The sequence below is a fragment of the Pelodiscus sinensis genome, chromosome 2 (genome assembly GCF_049634645.1).
Source record: "Pelodiscus sinensis isolate JC-2024 chromosome 2, ASM4963464v1, whole genome shotgun sequence".
NCBI lineage: Eukaryota > Metazoa > Chordata > Testudines > Trionychidae > Pelodiscus > Pelodiscus sinensis.
In genome coordinates this window covers 145,873,901-145,898,082 of record NC_134712.1, presented here as the reverse complement: position 1 = coordinate 145,898,082, position 24,182 = coordinate 145,873,901, and the positions used below count along the sequence as shown (strand labels likewise).

The window sequence follows — 24,182 nt, the reverse complement described above, 5'->3', positions numbered from 1 at the left end:
TATAATTTTTGAAATTAGGAATATGAACCCCTATGTTTCAAACTACAAATCAACCACTGACAGAAATTGGAATAACAATTTCCCTTTTCAGAAAAAAAATCCACAATTGTCAATGTAAATGCTTTCTTCTGAACAAAGTAGAATAAATTATTTTGCGAAATTGGGACTATCGACCATTACATACATTAAAAAATAACAACCTGCTTTTGGCGCAACCTATTTTTTGTAACATTAGTAAGAAGTTCTATTTTATTGTCAAATATAAGTATGAAGAGTGCAATGAACACACAAAACCAGCTTGAGAGAGACTCCTTTTATAAACATTGCCATAACTAAAGAGTCAACTATGAATTCTAATATAGCCAGAATTAAAAAGTTCTGTACAATTGTTTAATGCAGAGTTTACAGTGTTCATCATTATGAACAACTCATGACAATGAAATAACTTCCATCTCATGACAAATGTATAACATTGATTAAACATATACAAACATAAATGAATAACACAGTCATTAACAAACCATATTGTGGTAACAGTAAATATGAAGTATGTTAAAGTGGTAATATCAACTTAAAATCTAGTCGTCAATTTAAAAAGTTAAAAATAGTTTCCAGGTATTACAGCTGCCCTTGCTCCCCTGTGCCAATTTTTGAAGTTGACCACAATTTCCTATTTAAGTATTAATTGTCCTATCTGTTCTGTGAAAGTTGCAAAAAAAATTAAAAAATTAAAAATTCAGCTGATGTCAATTAGTGTTGACAAACATCGAAAGAGCTGAAGAGATTTTTTTTCTCTTTGCTTTCTAAAAGGAGTCAATGTTTTTCTTAGCTTTTGCACAGCAAAATGTTTTTAGGTACATAAAAACCACTGTTTTACATGTTTATATACAATTCTCTGCATAAGTTCTACATAAGGTGATCTTCAACAAATAAAGTATACTTCCTTGCACCAATAAAGGCTAATATTAAAGATAAAAATACGGAGACTTAACATTTAAGATCAGATATGGTGAACAGAGTAGGATTTTCAGAAGTGTGGTATGTCTGCTCTGTTTCAATGAAAGCAGTTAGGTTGCCACTGAGTGCTTTAAAAAAATCTTACCTGTATTTGTTTTCTGTTCATTTTGTAAGAAGAATGCAAAAAAAAAAAAAAAAAAAAAAAAAAAAGTACTGCTTATTACGTATCAGTACTAGACACCTGACAATTTATGTTTTGTTTTTAATAACGAATAAAAACTGAAAAGAACAAATGCTCAATACAGATATGTAAAGTTTTTGTGTTAAGAAACAAAACAGAATTTTGATAAATATTTTTAATAATTACAAAAAAAATTAAAAATAAGGTCAAACAGAAATTAAACAATTCTAAAGTGTATCCATGACTTGAGAGTTTGAAATAAAGCTTTCAAATAGGTGCACTGTAAACATTCTTAATTTTTACAACTCATTTAAAAAAAAAATGCTAGATCACCTGAGTTTTAGTCCCAATTCAATCTTTATACAGGACCAAAAAAGAATGTGGTTTTCAATGGTAACGAGAGACTAGACAGTTGTGGAGCAGTAACAAATGTCAAAAGCAGTCTGCAAGTTTCTTTCTTTCTTCAAATTGTTTGTCTACTACAAGCGAAAGAGCCTGAAGAAACACTGCCATCGTAACATTAGGACCCTGGAAGTAAAAAAACCAAATAAACAAAAAACGACCCAACAACTTTTTTTTGAGACATCTGACAAAGAACATTAGGTGGCAAATGCTTTACAGACAAAATCACCTGCAGAGAAAGAGAATTAGCTCAATATTTGTTAAAATTTTCCAAGTGCTGTACAACAGCTATGGGATTTGGCATCAGTTAGCACAGGGCAGGGATTCTCAAGTGTCATTGCACTATGACTGCTGTCTGACAACAAAGTACAGTGAACCCTCGTTTATTGCGGTAGATAGGTTCCAAACCCGACCGCGATAGCTGAAAATCCGCGAAGTAGGCTTTGAAAGCCGCGGAGGGGCTCCGGCGGGAGAGCAGCCCAGGCGCGCCTGGGCTGCTCCCCCGCCGGAGCCCCTCCGCGGCTTTCAAAGCCTCGGGGGAAGCCGGCGGGGGGGCATCCCAGGCGCGCCTGGGCTGCTCCCCCGCCGGAGCCCCTCCGCGGCTTTCAAAGCCTCGGGGGAAGCCGGCGGGGGGGCATCCCAGGCGCGCCTGGGCTGCTCCCCCGCCGGAGCCCCTCCGCGGCTTTCAAAGCCTCGGGGGAAGCCGGCGGGGGAGCAGCCCAGGCGCGCCTGGGATGCCCCCCCGCCGGCTTCCCCCGAGGCTTTGAAAAAAGTCCGCGAAGTCGTGAATCCGCGATGGTCGAACCGCGAAGTAGCGAGGGCTCACTGTACTATCTGATACTGGGAGCGGGGTGGAGCCTCAGCCTGCCACCAGGGGGTGCAAGGAGGGATCACAGCCTGCATCCCTGTGTGGGGTAGAGAGAGGGCCCCAGCCTGCGCCTGCCGCCCCCGGTGGGGCTGAAGCAAGAGATCCAGCTTTGACCCTGGGTTCCAGCAACTCTAATGCTGGCCCTGAGGACCCCATTAAAATCACTTTGGGGTCCCAACCCACAGTTTGAGAACTAGTGGCATAAGGAATCTAGGCCAAACTGAGCAAATTCTTGAGGGTTATTCAATATTACTATAGATTCGCTTTACCAAAATCCAACAAATAGTTCCATTGAATGAAAATGTAAACAAACCACACCAAAACTTACAGAACAACTAAGGAAATGAAGTTACAAAGAAGCAATATTGATGCTTTGTCATGATGCAGGCATTATTGCTGCTTTCATAATTGCATAGTATGCAAATATATAGTTTCTTAAATGAGGATGAACCACAAAATGTCCATTCAGGAGCAGCTCCAATGTAATTTAAAGTAAGACTTTTATATAGGCCCACTCTGGAGCTTCCACCCAAGTAGATTGCCAACACAGCCAGATAAAATAAACTTACTTGAATATAAAGTGCATGTGCTAGAAAAGGAAGTTTCCTCAGAACACGACCACTAAGTCCTTCACTTTTCCTACAATAAAGTAGATTTGCATATTATTATTTTGCTAGCTTTCCCTTCCAGAAATTAAGAGGTTTGCTTTCTGTGATTCTGCCAAAAATCTCAAATTATTGCCAGTTAGCATTATGTAGCACTGAAAGGGAAAATACAAATCTTGTATTCATTCTTCACTTGGTAAATCTGTAACAATCCTACAAAATATTTTACTTTCCTAGGTATTAAACTCACTTTTACATATATACATATACATATATAGGGAGCCATTCAAAAATGGTGTATTGCAACTGAGGAAGCGCCTGTCATTTGTTAAACAGTAATTTCCATTACTGAGTCTATGATTTTATGGGAGAAAAGCGTAAATAATCCAGACAAGTCTACCATACTGCAATTACCATAGTTCACTATTTGAGAGGACACTATATTCATTATACACTGTATATTCTGTTGTTTAAGAAAGACTTTTCTAACCCTTCTGCTATGACACTCTTTCAAAACTATTTTACTGCTGCGATATTTTGTTTGGGGTACTAGAGCCCTACAAAAATCAGAAAAAAATTGTTTAGTGTAAAAACACCAGTGGCAGCAGACGAGCCAGCATTGATGGAGTGAGGAGAAGAGGAGGGGGCATTCAGGGGAGAGATGCAGGGCAGCCATGGAGCCCCACAGAAATGAAGCCCCACGGCTGGTGGGCTGCGCTCCAGGCTCCCAGCTAAGGCCTCCAGCCACAGGTCTGCTCTCCTGACCTTCACCTGCAGGGCTCCACAGCTGCCATGCTTCTTGCTCTGAATGTTCCCATCCCCACTCCTCCCCTGAGCTAGAACACCCTCAAATCTGCTGCTTGCAATGCTCTGGAAGCTCTAGGTAGGCAGATGAGGAGTTGCTGGGCATGGGACCCTTGGCTTTTCCTCGTGAATGTTCCAGCCCCAGAGCATCCATGAATGCTGGACCACGGATATTTCCAGATGAGGGAAGTCTGGATTATAGCAGGTCCAATTCCTTTAACATAATTCTACACCTACACATTTGATCAGAGATGCTCACTTAGTACATAAAATGGATGAATCAATGAATCTTACCTTGCAATTTCTTTTAATACAAGACTCAGTCTTGACACGTTATTTTCTACGTATCCAATCATCTCTAGCTCTCGGAGTGTCAGCAGCTGCTGTCGAGGATATATTATCTGACGCTAATAAAGAAAAATATTTGAAAGGAGCAACTGCAGTTCTATTCTGAAATGAGAATATAAAAATGGCAACTTCCTATTCAACAGTTCTGCTCTGTGTAGGTTTTCAGAATAACTGCTGATTTATATGGACTTGCACTGTGTGTTTTACACTGCTAAGAGAAGGACAGTTCAAACAACTTTCCGTAACTAATACTACCTCAACCCTTAGTTTTAAAAGATTTATAACTGCTGACAGCTACAGAGAATCAGAAAAGAAGAGTGTGTTACAGTTAATTTATCACACTGGCTGGCAGAGAGACTAAGGAACTATTACATGGACCAAACGTGCCAGTTATAGTTGTGGTCAGTACAATGGATCTGCATATTCTTCTTGTCTAGAGGTACTGCTTTAAAAAGTTGTGGCTGAGTGGGCTACAAAGTGGTTCAGTACTGGCGCTCAAGAAGTAGAAATAAGATAAAATTTTGTAATATTATCATTATCATTTATGCAGTTCTGCACAAACACTATTAACTTAATTTGCTAAATAGGACATGTAAATGAAGAATCTTATTTGCAAAATTTTACCTTCATCAGTTCTTCCAAGCAAGAAGCATATATTCTGAATACTGCTGCAGCAGATGGAGGTCCAATATATTGTTTTATATCTGCCCTGTCTACAAAGGCCATGTCAATTTTCTCTGTAATATTTGAAGTAGTCAAGATTACAACATTGGGATACCTTTTAAAACATGAAAAAAAAAAACCTTACATCATTTCTATCATTTACACACAAGAATCATCCATCAGGGGTGAGGCAAAGTGACTGTAAATTTGGTCCAAATCAGAAGTGGACAAATTGTTGCTCTTGCATAAATATTCAGCTAAATGATTTGAAGATCTCAATTTAGAGTAAACATATTCTACACTCAACCTCTTGTCAGCAATTTCTTGAGTCCCTGAAGACCGAAACATATGGTAGCTTGGAAAAGAGCTCCTTCCAAAATAGAGCTGAGGTAACATTTGCACTGGTGCTGCCCACAATGTCTTCTGCTTGGAGAACGGAACTTTAGTTTTCAGTACAGGCAGTCCCCAGGTTACGTACAAGATAAGAACAAACCTACAGTCCCTAAGTTGAATCTGTATATAAGTCGGAACTGGTGTCCAGATTCAGCCGCTGCTGAAACTGATCAGTTTCAACAGCGGCTGAACCTGGACGCCAGTTCTGACTTACATACAGATTCAACTTAAGAACCCCAGGCTCCGCGGCTTTGCTCTGCTTTGCTCCCCGTCCCCCTGGTCTGCAGACCAGGGGGACGGGGAGCAAAGCCGCGGAGCACGCGGGCAGCTGACAGCCCAGACGCGTCTGGGCTGCCCGCGTGTTCCGCCACTTTGCTTCCTCTCCCTGGTCTGCTGGAGACCAGGGAGAGGGAGGGCCCCGTTCGTAACTGCGGATCCGACGTAACTCGGGGACTGCATGTATTATCAAATCAAGCCTATTTTTATAAATACAAATTTCACTTTAAAAAACATCAAATCTTTTTAATTTGCATTTTTGTCTAGCATGTATTCTGTTTTAGTTCAATGGTAATTATACAAATATGCTTCCTCATTGAATAATAAACTTTTAAAAATTTTTGAATGATGTAATATTTTACCACAAAGAATTCACACTTTCATTGAATTTCTTAACAAAAATGTGCTTAAAATATTTTATTTTTTCTTTTAATGTGCTGGGACAAGTGGCTTCCATGTATCACACTCCTTCCACAGCCCAGACTGAACTTCAAAAGCTTAGCAAGGTTGAGAAATATGGAACAGAAATATCTACCTTTACACAATTCTCAGGGTTTTAATCCAAAACCCTATAAATTGTTCGTTCATTAGCAATGAAATAAGAAAAATTGGCTACTGTATATTTTGTTCCTCTCTCATGAACTAATGCAGATGCTCCACAAAATATTTCAGTTTTTAAGAAGCTTTAAAGTAATTAAGCATTCCTGAGCAGGTTTTACAGTACCTTACACATGTAAGACAGAAAAAGAATAACGGGCACTGTATTATAGTAATTAAAATTACTCTCAACTTCTCACAGATGCACACATGTAGAATTTGTGTTTTAAGATTTTGTATGGCTGTTTTTATTGAATGCAAATAAAACAGAATATTGAAATACTTCACATGGCTAGTGCACAAGATGTTCTGAATTCCATTCATTTTTTTCCCCTTCAAATTTACTCATAAGCTCTAGGAAACAACAAACATTTAAAAAATAAATCTAAATGGGAAATATCAGAACTACTTAAATTAAATGGCCCCATTGAAAGGAAAGACTCTCTTCCCACTCAAGCCACTGTGAGAAAAATCCTGCCAGTATAGATAGGCCTTGCTCCTTGACCTTCAGCTCAAAGTTGGACTGTGATGCACATAAGTAGAGGGTTCCCCCTTCACAAAGGGTGCATCTACACAGCACCCTTAGTTTGAAATAAGCTATACCAATTGCGTAGCTTATTTCAATATAGCTTATTGCTTAATTTGGCGCTGTCTACCCAGCACCAAATTTCAAAATAACACACTATTCCAAAATTCCCCTTAGCCCTGGTAGGATGAGGGTTATCAGGATGTTGGAATAAGCCACATGCTATTTCTAAACAAACTGCTTCAATAGATGTGAAATAACTCTACAGTGCAGACGTACTCCAAGGCTAGGTTTACACTGCAGGCTTTTTTGCGCAAGAACTGTTTTGCACAAGAGTCCTTGCGCAAAAGGTATTGCGCAAGAGCGCGTCCACACTGCGTGTGCTTTTGCGCAAGAGCTGTGCTTTTGAGCAAGAGCATCCATGGCAGTGTAGACGCTCCCTTGTGCAAGAAAGCTCTGATGGCCATTTTAGCCATAGGGGTATCTTGCGCAAGAAACCCGTTGCCCATCCACACTGCCTTCTTGCGCAAGAGGGCTCATTCCTCATGGGGAGAGGAATAACTCTTGCGCGAGAAGCCCTCTGTTCTGACGCTTTACTGTAAATTTACTTGTGCAAGAACGCACGTGCAGTGTAGATGCTCCGCAAGTTTTTTGGCAAAAACAGCTGTTCTTGCACAAAAAGCCTGCAGTGTAGACGTAGCCTAAGATTCAGCAGCAAATCGTGGTGACCATATTCCAAGAGGTATACATGTAGGGACTGTCAGTGTCCCAGATATTGGATCAAAGTCCAGATAAACACACACTGCAACAGCAAGGCCCAAGCCATAAAGCAAAGCTAAGAACTAAAGCCAGAGCAATCAAAGAATACTGGTATAATATGCTCTGTATATGACAAGCTGCTAAAAAAGAAGCTAGACACATTCTGCACTACCTGACCTTCAAGCAATCTCAAAAAATTGCATTGCAATAATTCACTCTATAGCTGACAAAGGCAAGGACAAGTGCGACGAAGTCTACATCAATCAGGGAAGGTCAAAATCTCTATGTCTTGCCAAACATTGGGGAAGAAAAGCTTTCTTGGCTATGGCTGTTTTTTAGATCTATGTCCATAAACTCCTATGGATCCAAAAATATGACCTGATTACTAAGTCTCAGAGACAGATTAAAAAAAAGCACCTTTCCTCAATTCAATCAGCATTCATCACCATCATCTGTTCTAGTTTCTCCTCTCAACTTTCATGGGAGTTAACTATTGATTCTACCCATGTTTTATTCATTTTATGTGAAGACTATTCCATCACAACTCCTATTCCTCCCAAGTATCGTGACTAGTTTAAAATTCAGAATAATTAAATTAGTCAGAGATTTTGGATTAAGATTCTAAATGAGAACTGTGTAAAGGTAGGTATTGGAATCTGTAACCATTTAGCTACATATGTTCTATATTTTTTAAATTAGCACCCAACTTAGTGATTCTTAGTGATGTTTTGCTATGGTAATATAGCCATCATGAACGTTACCTTTTAATCTGATCTATTTGTGTTAACACAGCATTCACCACACGGATAGCATCTGAAGGCTCTGTGCCTGCCCGGAAAGCGCTACGGGCTGCTGTGAGACTTTCAACCTGCCAAAAAAAAAATATATATATTTTTTTTCCCCAAGAGAGCTGATACCAAGTACTTCAGTGATAAGGAGGTGAAATAATCCAGGCAATACATTTTCAAATTGCTGAGAATCTACTCTTAAATGAGAAGTAGTTTCGCTGAAGTCTTCTTTGTGGACAGGGAAGTAGGGGCAGAACATGGGAAAAGACACTGAAGATCACTGCTTTCAGGGATCAACAAGGAAGGACATCAGTAAAATGTACTTTGGATATACATACTGCCCTACTGAATCATCAGTGCTCTGTCTAGGCAAAAATGTCCATTAGTGAACAATTATGGAGTAACTCAGTTATTAGCTATGGGGTGGGCAATAATTTTTGCAGGAGGGCCATTTGATGAATTTTGGTACATGGTCACAGGCTGGCTCCACCTCCCAGAAGGGGCAGAGTTGGAGACTAGCCTCCCTCCAGAGTTGTCTGGGGCTGGAGAATTTCAGTTAAAAACACAGCAAAAGACTCGCGGCTCCCAGCCCCACCTCTATCATGTTGCCTAGCAAGCACCTGGGGTTGCTGCTGCCATCTAAATAGGATCCTGCTGCTTGAGACCTGGAAATTTGGTAGCATAGACATCAGGATAGAAATAGAAAGTGGCCAGATACAGTCCGCAGGCAGATCAAAGTATTAGGTGGGCCGGATCTGCTCCCCAGACTGCACCTTGCCCAGCCCTGGATTAGCTGATGCTCTCAGATAGTTAAATTTATATGGGATCGAAACCTAACCTTCCAAATTTAAAGTGTAGACATTCTAATCCATACAACTGTATACTTTAACCCTATTAAATCCTTGATCTTAAAGCTAAGATTTTATCATGGATATTTTTTGAAATATAGTCAAATCATGAACAATAATAAAAAATTCATAGATATATGTGACCTGTCCTTGACTTTTATTACAAATATTCATGACAAAATAGGGAGGGGAGGGAGGTCCAGCACCTGCAGTAGCTAGGAGCTCTGGGGTCTCTGCTTGAATTTCACCCTTCTTCTGCCGCCCCCCCCCCCACACACACGGCTCCAAACTCTGTGGACACCCACCGAAAGTGGTTGGGAGAGGCACACGTGTGCAACTAGGCAATTGTGTCAGGTCCTCTGCTGCCCATGTGGCAGAGATATCCAGGGTAACCCTACTGACCTCAGTAGTTGGGAGCTGTGGCATCCATCTGCTGCTCAGCAGCTAGGAGCTTCAAGGCCCACTGCCATCAGCAGCTGAGAGCTGCTCCAGGCTAAAGAGGAAAATGTCATAGGGAAGGGGACAGTCTTTGGAAGTGACAGATTCTGTGATGCAATTGTAGCTTTTGTCTTAAATATACCTTGTGACAAGTAATTCAAAAAGTGCTTTATATGAAAAAGCACTTCCTTTTCACATTTTAAAATGTATTGTGTGTTTGATTGGCTGTCCCCTTTGTTTGTAACATTAGAGTCAATAAGTATCACTGATAGATTCTCTACACCAGGGGTGGGGAACCTCAGACCTGGGGGCTGGAAGTGGACCCTGGAAGTGGACTCTAGCCCCTTGTGGGGCTAAAGCACACAAAATCTACTAGCCTAAGCCCCTCAAGGATCTGCTGTGTGAGGAGAATGTAGGGAGTGTCTTTCTCCTTCTCAGTTGGGGCCAGTCAGTGAGGCTGTATCTAGGCTGGCCAGTTTTTCCAGAAAATCAGCCGCTTTTCCGGAAAAACTTGCCAGTTGTCTACACTGGCCGCTTGAATTTCCACAAAAGCACTGACTTCCTACTGTAAGAAATCAGTGCTTCTTGCGGAAATACTGTTCTGCTCCCGTTCAGGCAAAAGTCCCTTTTGCGCAAAACTTTTGCGCAAAAGGGCCAGTGTAGACAGCCCAGATTTGTTTTCCACAAAAAAGCCCCCATCTCGAAAATGGCGATCGGGGCTTTTTTGCAGAAAAGCACGTCTAGATTGGCACGGACGCTTTTCCGCAAAAAGTGCTTTTGCGGAAAAGCATCCGTGCCAATCTAGACGCTGTGTTCCGAAAATGCTTTTAATGGAAAACTTTTCCGTTAAAAGCATTTCTGGAAAATCATGCCAATCTAGACGCAGCCTGAGGGTTTTAAGTTTTTTTGCTTCTCACTTGTGTGCAGCTGCTGGGTTTTTTTTTTCCCCTGTGGGTCAGTGGCCTCCGACCCAAAAAAGGTTCCCCATCCCTGCTCTACATGATTTATTATTTATCATATGCCCTGTTGTTCATCTCCCTTAACTAAACATTCCTAATATTTTCAATTCTCCCTTCTGTGAAAGTCTCTCCATGCGTCAATTTGTCTTCTTCCTTTGAATGCCTTTATTTACTTTATTTTTGTGATAGGCTGACCAGAATTGAACAAATATTTGACGCATACAGTCAGCTTATATGCTATGCTATCCAAGTTCTCATATACTTGCATTTTTTCCCCATGATTACCGTGGACTGAGCAAAATTTTCATAGAATTATTTACAACATTCCCTAGGTTTTTGCACTGAGTTATTTAATTTAGAACCTATTGAGGTGTGTTATCAAGACCACAGAGAAGTTTGTGGGAACCTGGGATAAAATCTGAAAATAAATAACTTTATTGGAAAGATAGCGGTATCTCTAGGAAGGAGGGAGAGAAAAAGAGGGGGGGGTGATTTAAAAGTGAGCCTGCCCTACATTCACCCAAAATGGCAGCCCATGTCTCACCGGCTAGGCCTGGCTCCATGCATTGTGAACTGGTAAAGTGGGTCATGGAACCACTCATGTTTGGCTCCATCATGATGGATGCCGCCTTTCCAGGCCAAATGACAGTAGCGCTGTAACCCTTTGTGCAAGGTCACAATGAAACTTTGGGGCCCTCTCAAATGGGGGGTCCAAGGGCAAACTACCTCTTTCACCCTCACCTCTGTGCAGCCTAATATACAATTAGTTGGATTTATTCCTTCAAGTTTCTTCTACCTTAATCTAATATAGAATAGTCAGTCAATGTAGACATCATGCCACCTCATAAACTTAGCTTTTCAGAATATAAGATTTTCTAGCAGGGACACTGAAACAGGGAGCAGAACATTGTACCCCGCAATAACCAACTCCTTGCATGACAGAACCTCTTGCTGACCTTTCAGCGCAACCCAAGGGCACGCTGCTTCCCCTCTCAGATAGAACCTGTGCAAGGGAAGCACACAAGACCCCACTGAAGGGCTGGGGCTGAGAGGGTCTGTGTCTGGTGGGGGAGGGCACCAATACTCATGGGGTGTAGCCTTCCACTCTCCTAATCCAAATCCTTCAACACAGACCCATTCACTTCATCTGCACAAGTGGGGAGTGCAACAAGCAGGGAGCTTGATACCAGCTGTTAAGACCAGCCAACTGGTAAGACCAGCCAACTGGTACAGGGAGCAAAAGGCTTCTTCAACAGCTCCAGTTGTCAGTACGTCCCTCCTCCTCGGAGCCCGATAAACGGAACCTGATAAATAATGGGCACCCACCCCCCGATTCTGAGTTTCCTGGACACTATTAGAATACAAAGTAGGAGTTAGCCTATCCCTCTGTAAAATACCTCATTGTCTTCTAGCCTATACAAGTAAATAACTAGTCATTCACACATTTTTCCACCTCTCTGTTCACAACCTTGTGGCTAGACTGCCTTATCAACTGAAACATGCCATCCTGTTGAACATAAACTAATGTACATTTATGAAGAAAAATCTTAAACTGCACCTTCTCGGTGTTAAATCTTCAGCCCTGAAGAGCACTCATTAGTTCAACTCAGTTATTTTCTCCACTGTAACGGTTTTCGCCACCCTATTCTGTTATATAGCAATCTTTTATTTAGTCTTGGAAATGAAAGCATGAAGTATCTGAAGAGATGATATTGTCCTCAAACTCTCTCTCAGCCTAAGCCACATCTTTGCTACAAAACATTGTTTCAGCAAGTTACATCAACATAAAGCTGCTGCAGTTAATATATATCTCTACAGTGTGGGCATACTGGACTCCTCATGTTGGCATTGGGTGTTCTCACTAGGAGTGTTTGTTTCAATGCACTGCAGGGCACTATGGGTGGATATTCCAGTAAACAACTCACCACAGTCCAGAACATTATCTTTTGGGAAGTTTCAGCAATGCATGGTGAATCAAAATGATGTGCAGAGTGAGAGACTGGGACTGTGGGGTCAAATTTTTTATCATACAACTTTCTCCACCATCTGTTTTTAAAGTCCCATGAATCCACCTGAGACTTGTCATTGTCACCTCAGACAGAACATGGAGTTGGCTCAGCTCTGCGTTATTACCATGACTGTTGCAAGCACAGGATTCACAGTCCTCTAGTATTTGCAGAGGAGTAAGAACAGCTGCTGGGAATATGTCCATTTTCTAGACGTCAGAATGCTTTGGGACATAAGAACCATTTCAAGGTTGGTGGTGGTGTTCACAGAGCAGCTGCAGATGGTGGAGAATCCCTTCTGGGCCTGAGAAATGATCACTGACTGGTGAGCTTACACCACGATGCAGGCTTGTGATGAGGAGCAATGGATGCAGAACTTTCCGATGTACAAGACCACATTCTTGAATTCATGGGCCAAGCTTGCCCCAGTCCAACACGGTATGGACACCAAAATGAGAGATGCTCTGACAGTGAAGAAATGAGCTGCAATTGTTTTGTGGAAACTTGATGTCAAATTGCTATTGGCCTATGGGAAATCATTTTGGAGATGGAAGGGCCACTGTGGGATCTGTTGCCTGCAAGTGTGCAGAGACATTAATGATCTCCTGCTATGCAGGTCCATGGCTCTCAGCAATATGCAGGAAACAGCAGATAAATCTGCAGCAATGTGGTTCCCAAATTGTGGTGGAGCAACAGAAGGCACGCATATCCCTAATTCTGTTATCAGACCACCTTGCCACGGTAGAAAGGGCTACTTTTCTATAGTTACAGAAGCATTAGTGGATCACTGGGGATGCTTCACTGACATCAAGGTTGGCTGGTCAGGGAAGGTGCAAGATATTTACATCTTTAAGAGCTCAGGACTATTTAGAAAGCCACAAGCAGTGACTTAATCCATTGGTCAAAAAAGTACCATGAGAGATGTTGAAATGCCAATTGATCTTTGCTGACTCAGCTCACCTCTTGCTCTGCTGGTTCATGGAGCTGTACACCAGCCACTTTGACAGCAAGAAGGAAAAATTCAACTACCAGTTCAGCAGAGGCAGGATGACAGTTGAATGAACATTTGGTATACAGGTAGTCTCCGACTTACAAACGCATCGACATATGACCAGCTGCACTTATGACCAATCTCCCATTAAGCGCGGCTCCGACTTATGAACGGCAATCTGCGCTTACGAACAGTGCGGTTCCATTGAAATGAATGGGGTCCGACTTACGAACACATCGAGTTACGACCAAGTGCTTGGTACGTAACTCATTCATAAGTTGGGAACTATCTGTACTGAAGGGATGTTGGAATTGTCTACTCACAAGATTCGAACTCAAAGAAATCCCAATGGTTCTAGTTACCTGCTGTGTCCTTCATGATAACTGTAAAGCAAAGGGGGGAAAGTTGATGTAGTGGAGGCGGAGATGGAGCAACTGTCTGAATTTCAACAGCTAGCTATATGGGTTATTGGAAGTGCTTAGTGCGGAGAGAGGCTTTAAAAGAGCACTTTAACAGTGAGCTATAGTAATGCATTGTGGTATACCATGCTCTGCCTGGGCCTGCTGTTCTGGGACCGGTTAGTAATTGTGTGGCACTTGATGTACATCTGTAAATTTAGCACTATTAATTTTGTAGTTCTTGCTATACATTTTGATGATTACACTATCACTGATCCTGTAAGCTGTGTCATACAGAACAGTAACAAGTAGATGCTTCCTAACTGGTAGGCACTCTGCAGCATAAGTTGTGAAAAGATTAATTTTCGAAACATAATTTTGTTAAGTAACAAAACCAGTGCAAAGAAGTATCTGTGAAATTTAAAAGCAAATATATAAAAAAAAGTAAGGAAAAGAACATGTATCCATTTAACCTACATATATAGCAACCATGTTTTACCCCATGTCAGTGTATATTAAGCTGCAGTTTTCTTTTATGTCCCCAGCACAGAGTGGTAGACACAGGGATGCAGCTCCAGATACAATATAGAATGTGGAGGATTTTGTGTAGAGTGACATTACAACATCTCCCTATGAGCTACAAAGTTAGGCAAGCCTGTTGTTGTTCCTGTAGGTACACAAGATTCCACAGCATCTGTTTGCGCTGCTGGAGAAGCCCCATTGTGTCCTGATGCATCTCCCTCTCCTTCCTGGGACTGTCTCGCCTGCTCTCCTCATATATTCAATCTGTAATATTCATAGAATACTAGAGTTGGAAGGGTCCTTGAGATCTCATCAAATCCTGTTCCCTGCCCTCATGGCAGGATCAACCACCGACTAGATCATCCTCCAAGCTCTGTTTGTGGTCTGATGCAGCAATGGCTTGCAAGATCTCATTGAACAGGTCTTCCCTAGTTCTCAACTTTCTTCTCTTTCTCTCTCAGATGTCCTCAAGGCCACAAAAACAGCAAAAAAGCAGATACTATTGTCAGTGTAGTCACAACAGAAAGCAAGTTAAGATTCAGAACTCCTTTCCTTTGCTCCCCTGAAGTTTTAAACAAGTCATGCTAATTGACAGTTCTGCTTATGAGTGCTTACGTACAGCACCACTCTCAGTCTCAGACATGGTGAGCGTGGTCTGATAGAAGTGAGAAAATGAAGAGGAAACTGCTTGACTGCATGAAACTGAGTATTGGGCAATAGCACTGAATACTGGCAAATTTTTTCATAAGTGGTGGTGATCTTAGCAGATATCTTACTCCTGAGGGTGACAATGGCTCAGAAACCACAGCTGCTGCAAGAGTCGCAAAGCCGCCTACAGTATGTTAGCCTGTGTGCTGGATGGAATATGCTGAAGTTACCACCAACTAGTACAGGAAAAAATTCTATGAAGAAGAAGCAATAAGTCCACTGTCCCTAGAAACCTTATGGAGAGAACTGCTGAGTACCTACATAAAAGTTACATTGAGATCTCAGGAGGATTCAAGGCACATCCCGGTATATTTAAACCAATTGCTCCACATGGATGCCCCACCTCACTCCATAGGGGTATGAAAAGCAAGCAGAGTTCTCTTTCTTTGTTGTACCATTACCCCTCCTAGTATAAGAAAATACTGCATCAGACTTATGTATGCTCAATTGTTGGGCGCACAGTGGAGTCTCAAATAGTCCTATCTGGTGACATAATTGGACACCCCATCTCATGTCCCCCATCTTCCTCCTTGCTATTCATTCCAAGGAGCTACGACTCAAACTCTTGAGAGTATCCACAGTAGTCAGCAGGGTGGCAGTGGGGGCTCTCTGCCACATAGGTTGAGCAGCTTTCTGTAAATGCCTAACGTCTGTGGATTGGCACCAGATTGACTGTTGGCCTTCCTACCCTTCTGATATGCTTCACGCAGTTCCTTCACCTTCGTGTGGTACTGATGCTGACCTGCTGAATCTCTTCTCCTGCATCACCAGTGCAATCTGCTCATAGCAGTCCATGTTTCTATGGCTGGTCCTTAGCTGTGTTTGCATAACCTCTTCTTTTCAGAGATCCAGGAGGATCCAACATCTCCTGTCTAATCCAAGCAGGCGTGTATCGCCCGCATGGTCAGCCAGGTGGTTGCGCACAACCATAGAAAGTTACTAGGTGTGCTCGCCAAGCTGGACAATCAGGAAAAGGCATTTCAAATATTCATGAGGTTTCAAGAGGGTAGGTTTCCAGTGGAGTTCATAATTGTGGCCAGAGTAATCAGTGTTTGGTATGGTGGAACAGCTGCTGGAGGACTGTTAGGATCAACAAAGGTAAAGAGTCTACACTCATGCTACATCAACTTCAGTACACTGACCATGGTTGAATGTTGTTTGGAGAGATAAAGTTACAAAGTTGATGTGAGCGAGAACTTGTATCGGTGTGAGACAAGGTTAAGTGTGAACACATGCAAAGTAGCTTACATTTACCTAACTTTGTAATGTAGACCAGGCCTAAGACAGACCCTTATTAGTTACACAGAGAAAACATTTCTTTTTAGAAGGTGATTATTCTGAGTACCTTGAAGAGATAAGCAAGCATTCCTTAAAATTGTGACTTCAATATTATAAAGTTATAACATGATGCAATCCCCTATCAAGTTAGTTACAGCAGACTTCTGATAATCCAGCACCTTTGGGACTATCGGATTATCGGATATGCCGGAGTATCAGGAGGTACTCCGGCAGGGGAGCAGTAAAGGGTCGGGGGGGGGGGGAGGTGTCGGGTGGAAAACGGCATGGCGTGGGGCGAACCAGGTGCTGGTGAGGGGCAGCACTGCGGGACCAACGCGGCAGCACCCCAGCTGCTCTGCCCCATAGCTTCCCCAAGTCCGCCGCTGGTCAGTTTCAGCAGCGGCAGACTTGGAGAAGCCATGGAGCAGAGCAGCTGGGGTGCTGCCGGACGCTGAGCAGGGGGGTGAGGGGCAGCGCTGCGGGACCAACCCGGCAGCACCCCAGCTGCTCTGCTCCGCTTCCCCAGGTCCGCAGCTGGTCAGTTTCAGCAGCGGCAGCAGCAGACTTGAGGAAGCAGCGCGTAGCAGCTCCAATTGTCCAGCTGGCCGAAGCACTTCCAGGTTCCAGTTGGTGCCGGACTATTAGGAGTGCCGGACAATTGGAGTTTTACTGAATATAAGAAATGTATCAAAAGATCATCTAGATAGTGAGCTAAAACTAACAGTAAAACCAGATTAAGAGACCATATTAATTCCACAACTCCCATGACCTGTATTACTAAACGCTTTTCTTAATGTAAGACAAAAAGAGTACACTATATATGCGTAAACGTGTACAGGGAATAGCCACCCAAACAAAGCCCAATACAGGAAACAACTTCCATTTCCCATCTACCTGCAGCTGGAAATGTTTTGTCTGAGAATTCAACCTACATTCCTCTCACTCTGCTGTAGTGATGCAATATCCTCTACCACTCTTACACACTCATTTACATATAATTAGATTACTCACAGCAGAATATAATATGCTTTAGTATTTTCTCTAAAAATTTAAACAATCATCTTTTATTTCAGTTCACATTCTCAAAAATTAAAGGAATTGCACATCTTAGTGCCATTGAAAGCATACCTCATCAATCAGTACAAATACAAGAGCATCCTTATCATCAATTAACTCTTGAATCTTCTGGAACATCTTGGTTACAAGTTTGCCACTCTGAAAATACAAATATAATAGGCTATTTTACGTAGTTTCCCAAGTCTTAGTTTATTTGACATTCTAATTGTAGCCACATATAAACTGGCTCCCAGAACAGATATACAGGCAGTCCCCGATAGGGACTGTAGGTTTGTACTTAAGTTGAATTTGTACTTATGTCGGAACTGGCGTCCAGATTCAGCCGCTCTGAAACTGACCAGCGGCTGACTACAGGAAGTCCGAGGCAGAGTTTCTCTGCCCCAGGCTTCCTGGAATCAGCCACTGATCAGTTTCAACAGCAGCTGAATCTGGACGCCTAGGACAGAGCAGCTGGGGCGCTGCCAGGTAGGTCCCCGCAGCGCCGCACCTCGGCGCTGCGGGGACCAACCTGGCAGCACCCCAGCTGCTCTACCCCAGGTGTCCCCCCCCAGCAGACCAGGGAGACGCGGAGCAGCTTTTCGCACCCTGGAGGACGCGGGCGGCAGGACCGCGGCACGTCTGGGCGGTCCCACCGCCCGCGTCCTCCGGGGCGAGAAAAGCCCTGTTCGTAAGTACGGATCCGACATAAGTCGGATCCGCGTAACTCGGGGACTGCCTGTACCTACTGTAGAGCCTAGTAAATTTTATTCATCTGTATCACAAAGCTAAAATTATTTCATGAATTAGATAACACATACCTCAGAAAACCACTTAGAGAAGAGGCTATGACTGTTTATCTCAATTAACTGTCCATACCTGTACCTAAAACATACGAGAAATCATTATTATATTGTAAAATCAGTTTTATTAATTGCAAAGGAATCATTAGCTACAGTTTACATCCCCAATATTTAAAAAAAAGAATTTTGTAAACTGTGGCATAACTGAGCCAGAATTATTTCTACGTTACTGCTTTATACTTATTAAAACAAGTATCTGACTTATTAATAAAATGTAACTATTACAATCTCAATTTTATGTCAGTATATCACTGCTCTCCATCTTTTCCACAAATATTTTTTGTCAAAAAAAATCTAAGATTTGGCACTGGCTTCTAATTAGGCACAATTCAAGTATAGACCACTATGCCAGTAATGTCATTCTTATTTTCAAGTAACTGCTTTACAGTCCAAAGTAATACAAGTATCAAGCTAACACTCATCAATGCTTTAGATGTTGCCAGTAATGCTAAACTATGTATGGCTGACCATAGAAGTGTTAATATTTCAGTTTAAGAGTATATAATCTGTCTATACACACTTTTGTTCAAAACTGTATTACTTGGAGTAATGATTTATAACTGAACAATATTTATAAAAAAGTTACTTAGGTTATTAAGATTTTCAGTTTGCAATGTTAAATTGAATTTTACTACTTGTCTGTCTGAATGTACAAGTTGAGTAAGTGAGGATGTGTTGAGCTATAATACAAACACCACAAAATACACATCTGGCTCCAAAAGCTGTTTAATTGCTTATTTAAGATGGGGGCTTATGTTGTATGCAAACAGAATAATAGGCCTGATTCAGCATGGCTTTTCACCTTTTTTAGTAGTTTGAGTGTGCAAAGCATGTGTAATACACTACCATTCTAAATTTCTAGTGTTTTACATCCACTGATTTAACTGGCTACCTAAAATGAAAGGCATTGGTGAATTGGGTCCAATATCTTCAGTAAGAATGAAGTTACTGGGACAGCATTTGCCCTTGAACAGGCCTGGGATACTACATAAAGAACACTCAGCACCTAATCTCTGCCTGAAAGAAAACCTGCCTTACTTGGTGGCACATCATAGCCACCCGTAATAGGTTACAGATGTTTAACAAAGTAATTGTATTTTAAAAACCAAAATATTAACAAAAATTACCTGTATGAAAGTCTAACGGTCAGCTTCTGAGCCAATGCTTTGCAGAGCGAAGTTTTGCCAGTTCCTGGAGGACCTATATTCAAACCATATCAGTAATACTTTACATAGAAACAAGTACTAGCTAATACGATCTGACACTTTTTAGCTACTGAATTCCAAAATTGCACTAATTAGATTTGATAGTATACAATTACACATTACTACCATAGCTACTTACTTTGAACAGTGATACAGATTGTTCATTTTGTCTCATTAGTGCTAAAATTCACCCTGTCTACTCCGCAACTTTTAATGGCGATTGGACCCTGTTACTAGACTGGCACGACTGGCTCTTAACATGGTCTGCACACTGACAGATGGTTACATCTCAGTAAGCATGGAAGCTAACATTTCTCTCTGTGTATTAGCATTATTTTTAAAATCTATTGGAATTGCATTGCCACTAATGTAGCTCCACTAACTATAAACAATAAAGGCACTATTATACACTGGCCCTCTAACCCTGCTTGGAGCACATCCAGACAGCATGCTGGTTAAAATGCCTGCACTCTCCCTTGTATGCAAGCATATCCACCAGTGAAGCTGCCCGTGCAGATTTTTTGTTTTGTTTTGAATAACGTAGATTGCTAGCTTAAGATGGCACATGGTTGTCCTCCTGCACCTGATTCAGCATATTTGTTTTCTACTGTATAGACAAATGCTAGACATGCTTGCATTCAGCCAGTCCCTTCTTCCTTCCAGTAATCTATATATTAAGATATTTCAGAGTGCTCTGCAGTGTGCAAATGATGACACTCTGCGGGTTTGCCCTTTAAGCACTTCATCTCCTCTAGGAGAGCTGCCCAGATTTTCCAAGACTGTACCAATGCAAACATGCTTAACTAGCCTAGTGTGCATATGCAAATATTGTAAAAAAAAGTTCATATGTAGCCACTAACTTAATTGTGTTTATAACCAGTTAAAATGACAGGGCTTCCAGTGGGTCAGAAAATCAATGTTGTAGTTGTGATGTGGCTACATTTAAAAAAAAAAAAAAAAAAAAAAAAAAAAACAACCTTTCCAATTCTGATACCTAGCTTTTTTCCTATTCTAATAGAAATTTTTAGAATTTCTTAAGTTCCATGTATTTAATTTTTATATTTACACAAACTCATTATGATTCTAGTACTCCAGGATCTAATGCTCCCTTTTAAATCATTTTGAAGCTTTCATTAACATTTCACATTTAGACCTATAAATAAACCAAGAGGAGAAGAGAACTCTAGTAATCTGCTCTACTTAATACAAAAATCTCATGGTAGCTCTACTAAGGTTACATGAAGTCTGTTAATTAGCATTTTCATTAAGAACATCTATTTTTGATTCATGAACTTGATCACAAAGCTCATTCTGAACTGCCACTTGGCATATAATGGTTCAGCTGAAATCATATGGCATAATTTCTTCCAAAGCAACTAAACGATGGTCCAAAGACCATCTTTGTACATAGTACAAGAAATACCACAGTCACTCACTTAACTAAAAATATAATGCTTAGCATTGTATTTGTAAGTAATTATATCACTTTGTTAAATAATTAATCTGTGTAATATTAGTGGTTTTAAAAGGTTTCTTTTTCCCCTCAAGTTCTGCTGCATTCTTGCCAAAGAGGACTAGATACAGCTCCCAGAGAAACCCTGTCAAGGCTGCTCCCTAATCAGATTTCAGAGGGATCACTGTTCAACGTAAACGTGAGATTGCTTCCCCAGTATAGGAATATGGGAAGAGAACCAGTGGGAAAAGGAATCTACCTTATTCCACACAAAAGTGCAGTACAGCTTAGTCAGGAGAAAAGCTTTGGTATCAATATATTTACTCTTTATTTAGAAGTTGTAATTTTTACCATGCAGCAAGACAACTCTGTTCCAGGATATCAGGTTGCTGTCAACATTTTTGTCAGAAAACAGTAAAGCTGTCATCACGTAATCAAGTAGCTAGTTCAAGAAGAGGAGAGAAAGAAGAACAGTTAACATACATGCTATAACGGGATTACTAATAAGAGAACACCACATCATAATTATGAAATCAATGCAGAGGGGTAAATTTCTAAGCCCCATCAAAGGTTCATTTTTGGTCACTTCTAGTTATCTTACTACTACTTATTTTCCTTTTTATTTCCTCTCATACTTTTCTCTCTCTGATACCAAGCATTTATTTTGTTTCTCTGACACTTATTTTTAGTGCCTTTCCTCTAAATACAATAAGCATAGTTCCCTTTGAAAATATTTCTGCCAATATAATTGGAAATGGCATAGAGTATTGATATTGCAAATGGATTCCCAATGAACAAGAGGTTTTGTAAGATAGGTAATTGAACAAGTGTTTAATTGGTGGTATTGTTCCACACTGTCAATTTAATATGAACTATATCACTATCATATTCAGCTATAAGGAAGACATTTTCCATTGCTCTACTAAATGTTGAACATTTACATTTAATGGAATTCTGAGTTGTATGGGTTCTGTAACTGAAGAGACATCATTCTGTAATTTGTTTTTTAACTACCTGTATCATACATTCTGAAAATGGATTATTCTCCAGTCTGTCAACGTTTTAGCTGAAAAATACAAAAGGAGCAATGATAACTTATTTAATTTGTGACATGAAAAACTGGATTTTGTTGCTGGTCTGGAATAATGATAGATTTGCTTCAGTCATATCCATATTACATTTACTTTTAGATGTTCTAGAAGTGCGCATCGTAGTCATCACATCAGATACTATTTGACAATGTTTAACTATATGCTGTACCTGAGAAAGATATATATTGATAGTCAATCATAAGTAATTGTTTCCAGTCACATTTTCTTTATTTCCTATGGAATTGTTTATTTGCTATTGCAAGCAATTTGTAAATTGCTTTACCTATAACAAATGTAAATAGTATGAATGCTCCAAACAAAAGAATGTTCGCTTCCAAAAAGAATGATGTCCTCAGTTTTTAGTTTCCTGCTTGAAAGGTAACAAGAGGTTTGATTCTATACTGACTTCATCTATCATTAGAATAATACTCAATAGTATATTTTAAATTTCTATTGCTAACTCTCGATTTTTTGTTTGATACATTTTCACTGAGAAGTCAATACAACATTCCTGCAATACTACATACCATAAGTTCTGTAAGTATACAAAACAAATTTGTGAAGACTGCTTCTCCCTCAAGCTGCAGCACTTTAATACAGGCTACCTGTATAGACCTCCTTGTCCACAGAGAGGCTATTCATTCAACTTACATGTGATTTCACTTCAGTGTCATACACAAGGCTCTCCCAAAGACCATGGAATTCAACTGCAAAACAATTAGACATTATTAATTAATGCATAACTGTTAATCCCAGTTATTTGTTATCCAACGGTACTTTATAATACCGATAGATTTTTAAGTTGGCCCTTAATAGCGATAAGAGAGATGCTCAATCATAATTAAAGATAGGGAACAGACCATATTTAATTATTAAAATACATCAGTTAATTTCATTCATGAGTGAATCAGACAGTTTTACAACTTCTGCCACGTAACACTACTTGGTCAATAGCTGTAAGTATGGGTTAAATTATATACTGGTTTCAATTTTCAGTAACATTTCACATATACAGGGGAAAAATTAAATTGAATAGAAGTTGTTCCTAATTATTTTGTTTTACGTGTTAAACACGTAAAAGTGAGTGAAATTCCAAATTTACTAAGAGTGAAAAATCTATTGAAAGTCAGGATATTGGTTTATTTAAAAAAAAAGTCCAGTTTTATAATTAAATTTATTTACAAGACTATCATCTTGTAAGCGTGTAAGCGAGAAAGGCAGAAAAAAAATCAAGCAGTTTCAGAAAAGTGAAAATCAACTGCTTATTTTGGTTTGCATTAATGTGCAGTGTTTTTAAAACAGGAACATTAAAAGCTTATAAATAAGTTTCAGAACTTTCCGAAAGGAAACCTAAAAGGTTTTAAAAACAAGGTTCCCTCTTAATCACAGCAGATTTTTAAAGGTAGGAGCTGAGAAAGTGGCTGGGAGAGAACCACCTCACATATCATCTTACATAATGTGTTCTATACAAAATGATTCCCAAACGAACAAATATCTTCCCCTCCACAGTGTCTCCCAAGAAGTGGCGCTCGAACTACATGGTGTACTCAAAGTTTTTCAAAGGACTGGTCAAAGGGCGAGAATGCCATGGAACTGCTATTTCCCTCATTTCCACCAGAGTGCCCAATCTGATTCTCCTGATGTCATGGTAATAGCAGAGAGAATCAGGTCCTTGTGATGGACAGGAGGAGTGCTGGCCAGAAGTTGGTGACTGAAGAGTTAAATTCAGGTAGCTAGCAAGGGTGTTGGCAGGGAGCCAAAAGAACCAATGGGATACAGTGCTGAACTTTGAATTGGATATAGATGCCTGGTCTATTCTTCCTTTGTGTGACTTCTAAGAATGGCTGGCGGGAGCAGATGTAGTACTCAGAATTACCACGCCTATAAGAAATATTGGACGAGGGAGTGAACTGGGCTTTGAAGTACAGATCAGCACAGATCGTGAGTAAAGGGAAAAGGTGTATTTAGTCCCAATCAGGGCATTTCTCTTTTTTTTGGTTGTTTGGTTACTTTTCTCTGTGAATCTGTCTTCCCTCCCCCATTCACTCTCTAAGAGCATACCCAGAGATGTTCTGTGTTTTATTTTGTTTTACTCAGTTGCTCTGTAACACCAAGCACTACGTATGCTTTATCAAGTATACCTTTTTGTTTTGTTAATAAAATCACCTTTTTTAAGGCAATGATTTGATTCTGGTGTGCTGG

At 40.6% G+C, this 24,182-nt stretch overlaps 1 protein-coding gene across 3 annotated transcripts in view; it reads right to left on the bottom strand.

Annotated features, from left to right (window-relative positions):
* Positions 1-1,130: 1,130 nt before the first annotated feature.
* The window catches only part of TRIP13 (thyroid hormone receptor interactor 13), a 43,198-nt gene continuing 20,146 nt past the window's right edge, over positions 1,131-24,182 (bottom strand). For all 3 annotated transcript variants that reach the window (XM_075921576.1, XM_075921577.1, XM_006113042.4), the window contains exons 5-14: positions 22,632-22,687; positions 21,241-21,331; positions 19,359-19,431; positions 18,190-18,253; positions 17,444-17,530; positions 8,141-8,247; positions 4,790-4,943; positions 4,112-4,224; positions 2,978-3,047; positions 1,131-1,666 (exon numbers count right to left, since the gene is read on the bottom strand). In XM_075921576.1, coding sequence (XP_075777691.1) covers positions 1,571-1,666; positions 2,978-3,047; positions 4,112-4,224; positions 4,790-4,943; positions 8,141-8,247; positions 17,444-17,530; positions 18,190-18,253; positions 19,359-19,431; positions 21,241-21,331; positions 22,632-22,687 — 911 coding nt within the window. In that variant the 3' untranslated portion in view covers positions 1,131-1,570. The remainder of the gene's footprint in view (positions 1,667-2,977; positions 3,048-4,111; positions 4,225-4,789; positions 4,944-8,140; positions 8,248-17,443; positions 17,531-18,189; positions 18,254-19,358; positions 19,432-21,240; positions 21,332-22,631; positions 22,688-24,182) is intronic.